The sequence below is a fragment of the Mastomys coucha genome, unplaced genomic scaffold, assembly GCF_008632895.1.
Source record: "Mastomys coucha isolate ucsf_1 unplaced genomic scaffold, UCSF_Mcou_1 pScaffold13, whole genome shotgun sequence".
Taxonomy (NCBI): Eukaryota; Metazoa; Chordata; class Mammalia; order Rodentia; family Muridae; genus Mastomys; species Mastomys coucha.
In genome coordinates, this window is record NW_022196895.1 from 61,310,373 (window position 1) to 61,326,937 (window position 16,565).

The 16,565-nt window shown below is 44.0% G+C and overlaps 1 protein-coding gene across 2 annotated transcripts in view; it reads left to right on the forward strand.

The window, feature by feature from the left end:
- Positions 1 to 10,796: 10,796 nt before the first annotated feature.
- The window catches only part of Malt1 (MALT1 paracaspase), a 52,577-nt gene continuing 46,808 nt past the window's right edge, over positions 10,797 to 16,565 (forward strand). For both annotated transcript variants that reach the window (XM_031365908.1, XM_031365909.1), the window contains exon 1: positions 10,797 to 11,218. In XM_031365908.1, coding sequence (XP_031221768.1) covers positions 10,992 to 11,218 — 227 coding nt within the window. In that variant the 5' untranslated portion in view covers positions 10,797 to 10,991. The remainder of the gene's footprint in view (positions 11,219 to 16,565) is intronic.

Consider the following 16,565-nt stretch of genomic DNA (forward strand, 5'->3'; position numbering starts at 1 on the left):
TATATATATATATATATATATTCTGATATCTTTCTGGAGATTAGATTGTTTATATGTTGTTTTTCTTATTCTGACCACATACCTGAGAAGAAGTAAGTACAGAAGGACTCATTTTGGCTCACAGCTTGAGAAGGGACATCGTCTCTCATAATGGGAAAGGCACATGGTAGGAACATGAGGCAGCTGGTCACATCCACCGGCAGGAGGCAGAGCGATACATACTGGTGATTGGCTGCCTTTCTCCTGTCCGTTCAGTCAACACTCCAGCCCACAGGCTGGTGGCGCATCCACTCCTCAGTTAAAGCTTTCTGGAAGCAGTCCCATAGACACACCCGGGATCTGCTTCTATAGAGATTTTAAGCCCAGTCAAATGGACAGTGAAGATTCACGATCTAGACTGTTTCTTTGATTTTTCAAGTTTCTATGCAGACATCAATTGGGATTCTGTATATGGAGTTGGGAGAGGAGAGTGAGAGATGAAAATAAATATAGGGTCCTTGCAAGAGTTCAGTTCTACATTCCACACATATGCTTCTGTGAAAAAGCATAAACCTGGGGGGAAAAGGGGAACAAGAAATAGTTGAACAAGGATTGACACATCAAGATCTGCCAAATAACTGAACTTCTTCCTTTTCTCTTGATACTTCACAGTTTAAAGAGAAATGTGTCAAGCCGGGCGGTGGTGGCACATGCCTTTAATCCCAGCACTTGGAAGGCAGAGGCAGGCAGATTTTTGAGTTCAAGGCCAGCCTGGTCTACAGAGTGAGTTCCAGGGCAGCCAGGGCTATACAGAAAAACCCTGTGTCAAAAAAACCAAAAAAAAAAGAAAGAAAGAAACAAAGAATGAATGAAAGAAGGAAGGAAGGAAGGAAGGAAGGAAGGAAAGAAAGAAAGAAAGAAAGAAAGAAAGAAAGAAAGAAAGAAAGAAAGAGAGAGAGAGAGAGAGAGAGAGAAAGAAAGAAAGGTGACTGGGACTGGAGAGATGGCCCAGCAGTTAAGAGCACTGACTGCTCTTCCAAAGGTCAGATCCCGGAAACCACATGATGGCTCATAACCATCCATAATGAGATCTGATGCCCTCTTCTCTCGTGTCTGAAGACAGCTACAGTGTACTTTCATATAACAATAAATAAATCTTTGGGCCTGAGCAAGTGGGGTGGAGCAAGCAGAGGTCCTAAGTTCAATTCCCAGCAACCACATGATGGCTCACAACCATCTGTACAGCTATAGTGTACTCATATACATAAAATAAATAAATTAATCTTTTTTAAAAAATGTGTTTGAGTCTGTGTATGGTGGCTTACACCTATAATCCCAGCATATAGGGGTAGGAGTGTGGCTGCAATATTGTGAGTTCGAAGCCAGTCTTGGCAATATAACAAGCCTGTCTCAAAAACTAATTGTAAAAAGTAGTTGAGTATGTGAGTAAGGAAGAAAATCCAGTGCTTCGAACATCTGCACTTACCAATGGGAGTGGCAGAAAGAGCAGCATGAGTCAGCGCTGTGTAGACAGGCTGGAGATGTGGCAGCAGGGTCTAGACTTAAGATAGATGTTGTCTTAGTTAGGGTTTTAATGCTGTGAGCAGACACCATGACCAAGCAAGTCTTACAAAGGACAACCTTTAATTAGCACTGTCTTACAGGTTCAGAGGTTCAGTCCATTATCATCATTGTAGGAACATGGCAGCATCTAGGCAGGCATGGTGCAGGCAGAGCTGAGAGTTCTACATCTTCATCTGAAGGCTGCTAGTGGAAGACTGACTTCCAGGCAGCTAGGATGAGGGTCTTAAGCCCATGCCCACAGAGACACACCTACTCCAACAAGGCCGCACCTCTTAATAGTGCCACTCCCTGGGCCAGGCATATACAAACCATCACAGATGTTTTAGAAATTACATTTCCTTATGTGTTCATTCTGTTTATGTGTATGTGGGCGTGTTGGGGTTCAACCTCTGGAACATACTGTGAAAGAAGAAATCTGACCACAATACTCACCCTGGTGCACACACATACACACACACACACCTGGGTCCATCCATCCTTAGCGATACATACACAAACAAAACTGCATTGTTTTGCTTCCTCCCGAACCAAATAACCCGTAAATTAATACCTTAGAATTTTTCAGTCATGATTCCTTCACCCTGGCAGCACTGTGGCCAGATATCTGACAAGAAACAACAGGAAGCCGGGCAGTGGTGGCGCACACCTTAATCCCAGCACTTGGGAGGCAGAGGCAGGTGGATTTCTGAGTTCGAGGCCAGCCTGGTCTACAGAGTGAGTTCCAGGGCAGCCAGGGCTATACAGAGAAACCCTGTCTCAAAAAACCAAAAAAGAAAAAGAAAAAAGAAAAAAGGAAAAAGAAAGAAAGAAAGAAACAACAGGAGAGGAAAAGTTGATCTGGGCTCGCGGTTTATAAGAATATACTCCATCATGACAGACAAGGCACAGCAGCTGAAGCCTTGCTTTCTCCAGCTCTGGCCCACCTCCTAAAGGTCTACAGTCTTCCAGAACACCACCAGTAGAAGGCCAGGCGATCAAACACATGAGACAGGAGAGGACATTTTAATTCAAATGTTGACATGGGTTCTCATAGGTTCATGCTATCTCATTGTGCTGTAGATTTTTGATCCAACCTTAAAAGATAGCTCAGCAGATAAAGGTGTGTGCCACCATGTATCCCCAAGGTACATGTGGCAGAAGACAAGAACAGACTCCTACAAGTTGTCTTAGGGCCTCCTAAGATACACATCATTGCACAATATGCCCCCAACACCTGCAGCACACACAAGAAAGATAGGTGGAATGAAAAAAGAAATACTTTTTTAAAGGCTTACAGTTCCAAAGACGCTAGGCAGTCAGCTATGAACCCCAGCAAAGCAAAGCATTAAATTCTTAATTTCAATATACTATGGCAGAGACTGAGCATTCCCATTCCAAAAGGGAGGGATGGACCTCTCACAAGAAAATACTAGACAAAAGCAAGACCAAAACCTAGCCCAGCAAACACAAACTCTATAGCCCATGTCCATTATCCTGAATCTGTAGTAACAACATCAGAACACCAACAGGTCTGGATAACACCAGTCCACCTGAGGCACACATAGGCTATCTCTGGGCAGCTCTACTTTGTGGACAGCTTTCCTCCACGGGCATCTCATTTTTCTGATATCTACAACGTCCTGAGCCATCCGTTACAACTAAAGCTACATATAATCGCCTCTCCCATACTCCTTCCATGCAATCTGACCCTGCCACATATTATTGCCTAGATTCAGTGGCTTTCAAGAACATCTGTGCAAGACACTATAATCCTGTGTGTTGGTTTGAATGAAAATGGTTCCCATAGTTCATGTATTCGCATGCTTAGTTCCCAGTTGATTAGCTGATTGGAAAGGATGAGGAGTTGTGGCCTTGTTGGAGGAGGTATGTCACTTAGAGCCGGCTTTGAGGTTTCAAAGCCTCGGGCCAGGCCCAGTGTCTCCCTCTCTGTCTGCTGCCTGTGGATCAGGATATAAAGCTCTTATTGCTGCTCCAGGACCATGCCCCTCTGCTTCCTGCCATGATGATAACGGACTAACCCTCTGAAACTGTAAGCCAGCCCCCAATTAAATGCTTGCTTTTAAATGATTCGCCTTGGTGTATCTTCACAGCAATAGAACAGTAACTAAAACACCCTGTCATCTCTCACACTTTGTCTGCTTAGTGTACTTGTTAGTTTTGTCAATTTGAAACAATCTAGAGCCGCCTGGGAAGGGAGTCTCAATGAGGGACTGTCTAGCTTAGGTTGGTCTGTGGGCATGCCTCTGGGGGATTATCTTGATTACAGTAAATGAGGTGGGAAGACCCAGCCACTGTAGGTGGCACCATTCCCTACGCAGAGGATGCTGAACTATATAAGAATCAAGCTCAGCACTAGACTGCATGCATTCAGTGCTCTCTGCTCCTGATTAGGGATAGGAAATAAGTAGCTCTCTCAAAACCCTGCCACCTTGACATTCTCTTTACCCCTAGAACTGTGAGCTGCCAGCATATCAAGGCTTTGCTAGGCCACTCTAAGCTCTCTCCATATTCCTCCTGTGGTCTGCTTCCAAATACATACAAACCACGTGGTCAGGGTTATCCCAGCCATAGCTTTACTTCTCAGTTTTAATTTCCTGCATTCCTTACTTTTTTCATACTTACCCAAAGCAACTCAAAGGAAGAAGAATTTACTTTGACTGACCGTTTGAGAAGGAAAAGGATGGCACCTGACGTAGCTGGGACTGTGGCGGGAACATGAGGCTGCTCATTCATATATTGGTGCCTGAGAAGGAAGTAGAAAGACTGGGACCTAGCAGGGGGGCTCTGGCTATAACCTCAAGGCCCAGCCCTAAGCAAACCCATTCTAGAGCTAGGGATGAAATCCTCAAGCTTCCAGACCCTTCCCAAAGTCATACCATCAGCTGGGATCAGGTATTCAAACACAGGAGCCTGTGAGAGATGGTTGATATTCAAATCTAACAACTACCAAGACTGGTTAAAAGCAACTCTGTACCCTCCTTCAACCTAAGTGTTTTATCTTGTTTTGCTTTCCGTTTTTAGAATCATGGCGCTTGGCAAAGACCACTATTTTTTCCAACTACACCATATTGTAATGCTTTGTGTGGTTGTTCTTGCTTTAGAGTTTGCTTTCCCAGAGTCTCACTGTGGAGCCCAGACTGATTTTAAACTGTCAATTCTCCTATCACCACCTCCTGAGTATTCTCTTTTCAGACCTACACCACCAAAGCCAGCTCTGAGATGTCTTGAGCTTCCAGTCTTCTCTCCAGTACAGCCTGAGTTCTCCAAAATCCAAAAGTGAAGGAACTTTCATGATTACAGTATTTCAAACAGTCCCCATAACGCGCTGAGATCAGAATTCCTCAAACTTTAAAGTCTTGCCAACGTTTAGGGTTTCAACATCCTCACGTGCCACTTGTGGCCTTGGTAATTTAATTAGAGAAAAATCACATTTTAACTTCAATAAATTTGGCATGACCCTTATTAAACTATTGGAAAATCAATAACTCAACAGACTTTTCCTTTTAAATATTATGAAGTTAAAAAGAAATCTATGTTCTATTAAAAAGTATCTTATAGAACACACTGACCCTCTCTAGCAGGTCAAACCTATGATGACTTAGTCCACAGGTGGGACATATTGCATTTCCACTCTTTTCCTTTGCCCTGGTCTCTGCCCTTTGTCTTGTGTGTCTCCAGTTCTTCTGAACCAAGCACAGTTCAACAACGTTCCTATGGCAATTCACTTCCTCGTGCTTTCCCATTGGTCTTCCTCCTACTCAACTTCAGAGAGTTGTCTTTGACTAGACCACCTCATAACACTGAAAAGCAGAAGGGAACTTGGAAACCTGGCAGCAATGTAAGCAATTCCTGCTCGTTAGTAAATTCTGTAAAGCGGCAGATACATATAAAGATTCCCTCTTTCCCTGTGGAGGAAAGAAAAAGGCCAGTTTTGAGTCTGTGAGGCAACACTTGTGTATTTATCACTATTAACCACATCATTGGAATATCTTCCCTCACTAGATAATGAGTTAAATTGATTCCTTTTGATTCTCTCACGAGATAATGACTTGAATTGAAGTCATTGTCATATGTTCATTGTGGATTTGTTGAGGTTCATGAATTCAACTTAAGACAAAACTACCCTCCAACAGGACGAGGTACCTGGTGAATATTGGATGGTAATTGGATGGATGAGTTTAGACAAGGGTAGTCTTCATAGTAAATAGAAGCATTTAGGTCTAGATAGTTTGTTATGAAAGTAGGGTGTGGAACACTGGAGTGGAACACTTAGCTACTCTGCCTAAATCATAATCAAAATAAGATAATCCCCTCAGCTCTTTAGGAAACCTCAGCCGGAATGGGCTGCAAGGGATGTGGCTAGTGTTGTGCCTGAGTGTAGCCTCCACGGCTTCATCTCAGGGGTGAGTCGGGGAGGGGGGGTAGGCATGGAGCTTGTAGGCATAGAGAAAGGGATGAAGACCATGAATACCATGTAGCTTTCATTGTTTTGATTTTCCCTTACTTTCAGTATATGCAAATCCAAAGGCCGGTAGCTATTCTCCCATACCAAGTAGGACCAATTCATTTATGTACTATCTGTCCTTTTTGGTTGACATCTACAGTCAAATTATGTTAAAAAAAAAAAAAAAAAACCTCTGAGTCGGTGTCCACATCCATGAGTCTTCTTAAGATTACATCATCAAACTTTTATAGAACTAACTAGTACCCTCAGAGCTCCCAGAGTCTCAACCACCAACCAAGGAGTACACACAGGGGGACTGATTGTTCTGGCAGCGTGTGTATAGTGGAGGATTGCAAATTCGATCATCAATGGGAGGAGAGGACCTCAGCCCTGTGAAGGTTCTGTGCCCCAGTGTGGGGGAATGCCAGGGCCTATAAGCAGGAGAGGGTGGGGTGGCAGGCATAGGGAGTGGGGAGGCAGCTGGGGTTTGTTTTTGTTGTTTTTGTTTGTTTCTTTGTTTTTTAGAGGGGAAACTGGGAAGGGAGAAATTTACATGTAAATAAAGAAAATATCTAATAAAAAAAAAAAAGAATGCAACCATGAACTTCTGGCAAATTGTCTGAATTCACAAAGGCTTTTATCCCTTTCAGCCAATACAAAAAAACTCCCAAGGATCTGTATTATCTGTCCACATGCATGATCTTTCAGGAACATTTAAAGGCCAGTGAGAAGGCTCACTCAGTAAAGGCACTGGCTGCCAAACCTGATAACCTGAGTTCAAGCCAAGGAAGACGGAAACCGACTCTTGAGAGTTGTCTTCTGACCGACACATGTTTGCTCCTCTGTGAACACGCACGCATGATAAGAACATGGATTTTTAACCTGAGATTTAAAAAATCAAAACTCATAGCCATGTCTCTGCTCACAAATTTTCTCCAGCCTTTACTCGAATATAATTGTTGATAGGGAAAAAGAAGCTACGTTATTAAATTGTTCCTAAAACTAATATGTCAAACTTTAAAAAGTAATAAAACAGATATATACCACATAACACTGTGGTCCACAACTAAGCTGATTAGGTTTTTTGTTTTTTTTGTTTTTTTTTTTTTTGGTTTGGGGGTTATTTGTTTTGTTTTGTTGGGTTTTTGTTTGTTTGTTTGGTTGGTTGGTTGGTTGGTTTCATCAGCTTAAGAAAAGCTAGGGTTGCCAGGTGCAGTGGTGCACGCCTGTAGTCCCAGTTACCCAGGAAGCTGAGACAGGAGGATTGCTTGAGTCCAGTTCTGGGCTGTAGTGCACAATGCTGATCAGGTGTGAGCACTAAATTCAGCAGCAATATGGTGACCTCTCTAGAGTGGGGGAATACGAAGATGACTAAGGAGAAGTGAACTGGCCCAGGCTGGAAACGGAGCAGGTCAAACCTCCCGTGTTGAACAGTAGTAGGATTGCGCCTGTGAACAGCCAATGCACGCCAGCCTGGGCAACATCGTGAGACCCGGGTCATCCGAGACGAAGGAATCTCAATTGAGAAAAGCCCTTATCGGAACGCCAGTAGGCCAAGTCTGAGGGACGCGTTCTTGACTGGTGTAGGAGGGACAAGTTCACTGTGGGCAGTGCCATCGCTAAGCAGCTGTATAATAATGCAATCTGAGCGAGCCATGGAGGCAAACCAGTAAGCCACATTCTCTATATGGGCTCTGCATGGGTTCCTGCCCTGACTTCCCTTGATGATGGTAAGATGAAATAAACCCTTTCCTCCCGAAATTGTTTCTGCTAGTGCCGTTCACCACAGCAACAGAAATTAAACTAAATTAACAACAGACTGCACCTGTTGTCCCATGAGACTTGGTTCACACAGCAGAAGTCACCTCATGATGCCTTTCTCAGAAGGCATTCCCACCCTTAAGTAACGTGTGTGTCTACTTCTCCCAGTCATTATCTTGATAGATACCAGTATCTTCTACCATTTAAGGGCACAGAAATTAAAGCTCAGACAAGTTCAATAACTCACCCACGTGGATATCTGTAATACACAGCAGCATCAAACTATGAACTCACACATACGCCCCAGAAGTGAAAATTAGGTGGTGGAGAAATATGAGGATTTTTATTAAGAGGAGAAATAGATCAACCATAAAAATGCAAGGTCTGTCAAAGGACTGAGTGGAGAGTAGTGGTAAAGGTGACTGAGCAGATTAGGAGGTGGGAGATGTGGGAGGCACGTGGAGAGCAGGGGAAGGAATAGGGGGTCAACGTGGTACTCCGCTGAGCTATACGGGGTAAACATGGGCCGAAACCAGAAGGGCTAGCCACAGGGTGAAGAGCGTGAGTATGCATCTAGGACCCTTTCACATAGAAGAAGCCACATAAGCCACAACTTGCTCCAGTGGACGACTGGGCTCGGAAGGGAAAATAAAGTCTATTGAGTTTAAATTAAAATGTAGAATGCCAGGAGATTAGAAAACTTAGGGTGGGGGAGATGTAATACAGCTGAAAGAGTGCTTATCTAGCACATGATAGATCTTGGGCTCCCTTCCCAGGTTTACATAGAACTGTGCACGGTGGTGAATACCTACAGTTCCAGCTCTCAGGAGGTGAAGCAGGGAAGAAGTTTAAGGGCAGCCTGGACTACATGAGACTCTATCACACACACACACACACACACACACACACATCTAAAAGGTTTTTAATGTCCATAATGCACACATAGATAATAGGAAATTATTGTCCAATGATTGAGAAAAACATAAGCACTAAAAAAGATGGCGAAAGTTTCCAATTCAGGTTAAATGTGAAATGGGCCTCTGTACTGGGAAGGGTAACGCGGTGAGTATCTGGTATGTGCCAGTCATTGAATTGAGTGTTTTTTTAACAGCATCAAATGTTTTCATCCTGGCAATAATTCTATATAATATAATTCAGTTCCATTTTAACTGGTGAGGGACAGAAACCAACTTAGCAAAGTCATAAAGATCAGAACCTAGCAGATCTTTCTGAATCCACATTCATACTTAGTCATTACACCCATGAACTCTGAACTTAAACTAGACTTTAAAACACACACACACACACCTCAGTGAGTGGCTGTACTAGAACATGGTGGAACATGTACAGAAAACTGGCACCTTACCAACAACTATGAGAATCTGGTCATTCAAAGTGCTGCTGCAGAAAACCCTGCTGTCTGGCTGGAGTGATGAAAAACTAAAGGCAAGGTAAACTGGGCAGGAAAGGATTGTATCTTAGAACTACCTGACTGGCCACCAGTTATTTGTTCCTGTGTCAAACAAGCCTATAGTTTCCAAAGGGTTAACAAACAGCCTTTGCTATGGATGAGGTGAGGCTAGAGTTTAAGAGTGAGTTCTGCCGGGCAGTGGTGGTCCATGCCTTTAATCCCAGCACTTGGGAGGCAGAGGCAGGTGGATTTCTGAGTTCGAGGCCAGCCTGGTCTACAGGACAGCTAGCTACAGAGAAACCCTGTCTCAAAAAAACCAAAAAAAAAAGAATGGATCCTGTCAAGCTTAGCCTAGATCAGTGGTTCTCAGCCTTCCTGGTGCTTTAATACAGTTCCTCATGCTGTGGTGATTCCCCCCAAACATAACTTTTTGTTGCCACTTCATAACTGTAATTTTGCTACTGTTATGTACTGGAATGGAAAACAATGGTTTTAGTCGACACCAGTGAAAGGGACATTTGACTACTCCCCCCTCCCTGCCAGGGGTCATGACCCACGGGTTGAGAACTGTTAGTCTATATAATCCAGGGGAACTGCTTGGAATATGAACACTGTGTGTGACAGTTTGATCCGAGGACACCACACCATCACTGCTAAGATAAATTATTTCCAGGACCTAATTAGTTAAAATACACCAGAAGTTTCTGGGGTTTGTTGCTCACTGTTGTGGAGCTGAGGATGAACACGCTAGACTAGAGCGCCCCACCACCGAACTGCACGGTTAAACCCTCCGATAACAAACTCAGTCTTTTAAAAACTCTCGAGGACGGGCGGTGGTGGCTCATGCCTTTAATCCCAGCACTTGGTAGGCAGAGGCAGGTGGATTTCTGAGTTTGAGCCCAGCCTGGTCTACAGAGTGAGTTCCAGGACAGCCAGGGCTATACCGAAAAACCCTGTCTCAAAAACCAAAAAGGAAAAAAAAAAACCTCTCGAAAAGATTTCCATCAATTCCCTTCTGAGTATCTGAATCTCCAGCTCCACCATTACTTCCCTCTGGCAAACACCCTCCACTGGCAGAGGAAACGTTTGAGGTTGCCCAATGTGGAGAGCTGGCGGACTCCGCACATACGCAAGCCCCAAGATCTGCGGAGTGCGGACGCGCGTGGGGGGCGCCTCCGGGAAGCGCGTGCTACCCTCTCTGGTGTGAGGTAAGCGTCCTCCTCCCACGGTCCCGGGAAGCTCCTACGCCGCAGGCTTCCTAGCTGTGGCAGTCTCTCCACCGCTTCCTCCAACAACTAAATCCACCCATCCCTTCCTGCTCCGCCGACTCAGAAGCGGCAAAGGAGGTGTGGCCTCACGCCCCGCCCATACTATGCCCCGCCCCAAAGGCTAGCATTTCCCCGTGACTGAGCTAGTAGTGGCCCATAGCCCGAAGCCAGGCTCCTCCCATTGCTCCGCCCCTGTCACCCCCAAAACGTTGCTCTAATGAGCGTGCCCCACCCTATGCCCCGCCCCCGAACTTATCTCTCCTTGCCACTGGAGAAGCTCCACTCAAGCCCCGCCCACACACGAGCAGGCCCCGCCCCCGAAGCCCGCCCCTCTCTTCGACTAGCTCGCCGCGCGCCTTCACTATAGGGAACCTGTCTCGCGGCCGGGGAGCAGTGCTTCTTCCTGTGAGGGCCTAGCTGTGCGGCGACTTCTCCTTCCGCTCCTGCGACTCCCCGGGACGGCGGGAGGCAAGCGGAAGGTGCACGGACGCCGAGGCCCGAGGTGACCGGCGGCAGCTGGGCAGTCGAGGCCACCGGCGTAGCCATGTCGCTGTGGGGGCAGCCGCTGCAGGCCTCCCCTCCCCTGGCTGTGCAGCAGCCCCCGACCGCGTCCCCGGGACCTTCGATCTCCCCTCCAGCCGGCGCAACTCTCAACCGCCTGCCGGAGCCGCTGCTGCGGAGGCTCAGCGAGAGTTTGGACCGCGCTCCGGAGGGCCGGGGCTGGCGGCAGCTGGCCGAGGTGGCCGGCAGTCGGGGACGCCTCCGGCTCAGGTGAGCGGGACCCTCAAGAGGGCGGAGGGGTGTGCTCCGCGGTAAGGAGTCGCGCGAGATCGACGTGGGCTCCGGGCTCGGGAAGGGACTGGCCCTGGTGGCCCAGTGGCCTCTGAACATCTTCCCGACCCTCCGCCCCTGAAGCTGGAAAGCGATCCCTGCTCGTTGACGCAGGTTGTGTTAAGTGCAGGAACGCCTATCTGCAGGGTTGTAATCCAGTGGGGTTTAAAGCAAAAGGCAGGGATGTGTAAACAGCTCTGGATCGGTACCCAAAGGGCAGTCTGGAAGGACTCGGGCAGGTAAGGGGTGAAGCGTGCAGGGGTCCCTAGAGGTTAAGTAGAGACACAGGAGAGAACAGACTGGATGTAAACTCGTCATCCTCTTCAGTCCCACGAGTTTACCAATCTTCCCTGTGAACATTAGACTCTTAAAAAAGAAACATTAAACGACTTTTCCTGCTAAGGAAAGGGATCACTGACGTGACCTGGTGCCACAGTCAAGGATTCTTAAAATTTGGGATGTCAAGACTTCTCCCCTCCTGAGAATTATTGAAGACCACAGATAGCTTTTGTGTGCATTCTATATATTTTTTGCAGGCGTGTACGGATACTCTATTTGAAAGTAAAACTAATAACTCGTAAAAATATTTATCTTAAAAGTAATTCTTACATGGTAGCAGAAATGATGTCAAGTTTTTTTTCTTCAGAAAAAAATTGTCCAAAAATAAATAGAGAGCATTGGTTAACATTATTTAAATCTGTTGCTTTGGGGGTTTTGGTTGGTTGGTTGCTTGCTTGCTTTGGTTAGGTTTGGTTTGGTTTTTTGTTTTTAAACAAGGTCTTGCTATGTAGTTTAACCTGTCCTCAGATTTCTCTGTCCTCCTGTTTCAGTCTCCTTGATGCTGGGATTTCAAACTGGCATCATCATATATTGGCATCTTTTTCTTCTTGGTCTTTGAGACAGGCTCTCACTGTATGTAGCCTGAGGTGGCCTGAAACACTACTACCAACCAGTCTGATCTGGATCTTGCTGCAGTCCTCTTGCCTCAGACTGCTGAATGCCTTGAACTTCTTTATGGTGCCTTAATTTAATTGCAAAGCTCTATGCTTTTCTATATTTGATTCATTCTTTTGCAGTCTCATAAGTATCAGAACTCTAGAAACTTTTCCTTTAAGAATAAATAGGAAATAGGATCTTAATACTATTATAAAAAGATGCTTTAACCTTATAAATAACATGAAAGTAGTCTTAAGAACTGCAGTAGGTGTTCCCTAACACAACTTTGGACCACTGCTTTGTACTGTTGTCAAGATTTCAGCCTGTCCTTTAACTCCTCCATTTTCTTGTCAAATAACTAAGCATTGACTTTTACTGTAATTATTTTTATACATCTTTATAAGCTTAGGAACAGAAGTCATTTCTTATTTTGTGCTATACATAGAACTTCTCTTAGGCAAAAGAACTTCTCTTTAAGTAGAGAGAGAAGTCCTTTGTTCAAAATTGTATTTGTTGAGTGCTTCTTATTAGCTGGAAGTTCTTTTTTTTTTTTAAGATTTATATATTTATTATATGTAGGTACACTGTAGCTATTTTCAGACACATCAGATCCCATTACGAATGGTTGTGAGCCACCATGTGGTTGCTGGGATTTGAACTCAGGACCTCTGGAAGAGCAGTCAGTGCACTTAACTGCCAAGCCATCTCTCCAGCCCTAGCTGGAAGTTCTAATCAACCATTATTTGGGGGCAATCACAGAAAAATATGGAATGCTAAGTTGAGTGTAAATGATATCATCTACTGAACACATAATATATAGAGTGTGCTGTTTAAAAGCATTATCTGCTTTAACATTCCCAACAACTGTGAGCTTCAGAGTTTAGGATTGAGGCAAAGAGTAATGTTGCTATGGGATTAATACTCAAGTAAAAAAGGCTCATGTTGCCTGATTTTTAAAAAAAAAAAAAATCAGAAAATGACAAACCAAGCTGGACACATACCTGTAATCCTAGCACTTGGGAGGTAGAGGCAGAAGGATCAAGGAGTTCAAGACCAGGGTCGGGTGCCTGAGCCCTTGTCTGGGAGAAGAGGTCAGACAAACAATGAGCTGGTAAAGCTGAGCAGACAGAGGGCATGAGCTCTGTTCTAGGAAACATACCTTGGGCTTTGGGTTATACAAAGTAGGTCCAAAGTATCCCTCAAGCTTCATAACTTTCTCAACTTCTAGACTTACATAATACAAAAAATTGTTTCCTTTGTGGGTAGATCTGCAGAGTGTTATAGTGTTCATTGTAAATCCAGTTAGGGAAGGCCCTGGGCTTCCTGGAGAGAGCCTACCTGGTGATGAAGACATAAAAGTCAATATACCAAGCCCTGCATCAAAGAAGCGTGGCTCCTAGACTGTAAAAGGAGTGGGTACTTAATGCCGGGATTAGGTTTTTCTTCCTAAGCTTTCAGTACAGTTTTGATACATAAACTACAGTGTTAACCATTGTTTGGGGAGGAACTTAGAGAAAAGTCTGAAGCCACTTTAGAAAGAGTAGTATGGAAAGAAGGCCAGTTACTTATTGTTCAGTTTTAGAGTCTTAGAAGTCAAGGTAGAGAGTCTGATACAGTGTTTATATAAAACTGTTTTATAGTTTCATCCCGAGTCTTCCAAGTTGGGGGTTTGATAGCTCCGTGTGGGTTAATTGGGGTTGGGAGGGTTGGAGAATCTGGAAATACTAAACTCATACCAGTTGAGATTAGAAGAATCAGTTGCCATTAAAAGTTAGTACTGAAAGCCAGATAGAGTGGTGCACACTAATTGTATTTAGGAAGCAGAGGTAGGCAGATCAATGTGAGTTCTCTGCTAGCCAGGGCTACATAATAGGACGCTGTCCCAAAAACAATAATGGACGTTAGCACTGAAAACTTGACGCTGGAGTATATGAGCCAAAGGGATACACAGGGCCAGCGGGTGATTCTTATTACTATGTTTAGTATTTTCTGGAAAGTTCAAATGACTTCATACTATTGAAAGGAAGGCATCTGATAACAGAAGGTCATAAAGGCCTTTTCCCCCAGTTGCAGTGAGAGTCTGGTTGAGGCTATGTAACAGGTCATAGGAGAATGTGAAGTGTTTTTTAGTCAGTGTATTCACAGCCCTAATCTCAATTTTTTTGCCTTTTTTGTTTATTTTTCTCTTTCTTTTTTATTGGTTTGAGACCAGGTCTTTTACTACATAGACCAGGCTAGCCTCAAACTTGTGATCCTCTCCATTCTGCATTTTCAGTGCCACTGTGCTCAGCCTCTTGTCACATTTTCCCCTCAGTCTTTACAGATTTCTTTAAATTACATGAGAACTTAATAATATAAATCATAGCAAGAGTCCATTCTGCACTGCCCCCAGAGATTAGGAATATCGAAAATGGTTTTTGCAACTGATTAATGATGTGATTATTGGTGTGATTATTGATGATTCAGATTGAATCTTTACATGTAGTCTAGTTCCCAATAACTACTGACCCTGATTCTGTTCAAACTGATCTAATATCAGGTACTTTAAAGACAGGATCTCTATAGCCCTGGCTAACCTGGAACGTGTCATGTAGACTGAGCTAACCATGAACACAAAGAAATCTTCCTCTGCCCTTAGGTGCAGGACTTACAGGCATGTTCCTCTCTGCTTGGATAAAATTGGGTGCTGCCTTCTTCTAGTTTAGACAGACTCTCAGTGTGCCAACATATGTTAATTGGTGGTGAGTGGAACAGCTAAACTACAAGGATTGGCAGAACCTTCAGAAAGCTTTAAAGTGTCTTAAGTCCCCTAAGCAGAGTGCTTGAGAGTGGAGCTGTGGAATATGAGCCAAGGGAAAACCATCTGCTGCTGCTTGTCTGCAGTGGACAAGATGTTCTTTAGCTACAGAAGTCCTACCCTCGCGAGCAGATGATGATAAAAATGGAAACATATTAAAAAGATGAATCAAAGTGTACCCCGTTATCTCTCTCATCAGTCTGAAGTTTGAAGCATGCAGGAACTCATGCTTCCATTTCTAAGTGCTTTTCTACCTAGGCTTCTCCTGACACTCTCCTTCACTCAGGGTTTTGAGTTCCGTCAAGCTGATTACAACCAGAATATCTGCTTTTCTCAGATATATGTATGTAGATGGCTATTGCCATCTCCTCAAGTGATCAATAGGCATCTTAAATGTAACATGTCCTAAATGTAATAGGTACTCTCCTATAAACCTCCTTCCCTTAGCTTTCTGTATCTAAGTAACTACTACATCTCTCCAGTTGTTCAGACCCAAAAATCCAGTTATCCCTGATTTTTACTTGTATACACATCATTTTTGTCAGTAATTCTTGATTGCTCTATGTTCAGTATATATTTAGAGTATGGTATCCACTGCCATATAAGGTTAAGGGTAAGCCTACATATCTCACCCAATTCCTTCCAGTAGTTTCTTCATTTCTCTCTCCTTTACTTCCCATTCCAGCCTGTCCTAAACACAACAGTAGCAATGCCTCTTTCCGAATATTAATAAGCAAGTTGGGATTGTAGCTCAGTTGATAGAGTGTTTGCCTAGAGTGCATGGGTTCCATCCCCAGCAACATATAAACCACATATGGTAGCAAATGCCTGTATTTGGCATCTGGAAGGTAGAGGCAGGAGAATTAGAAGTTAAAGGTCCTCTCCATAGGGACTGTGAGACATGCCTGGGATACAGAAATCCTGTCTCAAATAAAAGGTAAGTGAGGTGTGATAAGTACAACATGTAATTCTAGCACTGGAGAGACTGAGGCACAAAACATTTTAAGCCTGAAGCCACCCTGAACCTAAAACAGTAAAATAAAATAAAATAAAAAACCTTAAGTTAGTCGTGTTCCTCTACTTAAAACCTTCCACTTGCTTTTCTTGTCTGAAGTGAAAAAAAAATTCTCTGGAGCTAGAGTTATAGGTGGTTGCAAGCTATGTAACATGGGTGCTAGGAACTGAACGTAGATCTGTAACATGGGTGCTAGGAACTGAACTTAGATCTGTAATATGGGTGCTAGGAACTGAACTTAGATCTATAGAGGAATGCTGAGTTCTCTTCTCCACTTTCCCACTAAGCCATTTCTCTAGCACCTAAAGATAAATTTTAGAAGCAAAGTTCACCTGTTTCAGTGATAAAGAAATTCTTTAAATTCCAAATTCAAGTTTATAAAAAAACCACATCAAAGGACACTCTTATAAGAACATAACTAAAAAAGGAAAGATGAAAGTTGGGTGTGTCTACACATCACCTTAGCCCTAAGCCAGTGAGTGCCCATGCAGAACATCAGTCAAGCAAAATGATACAGAGTCCTACTCTTCTCTCTATAC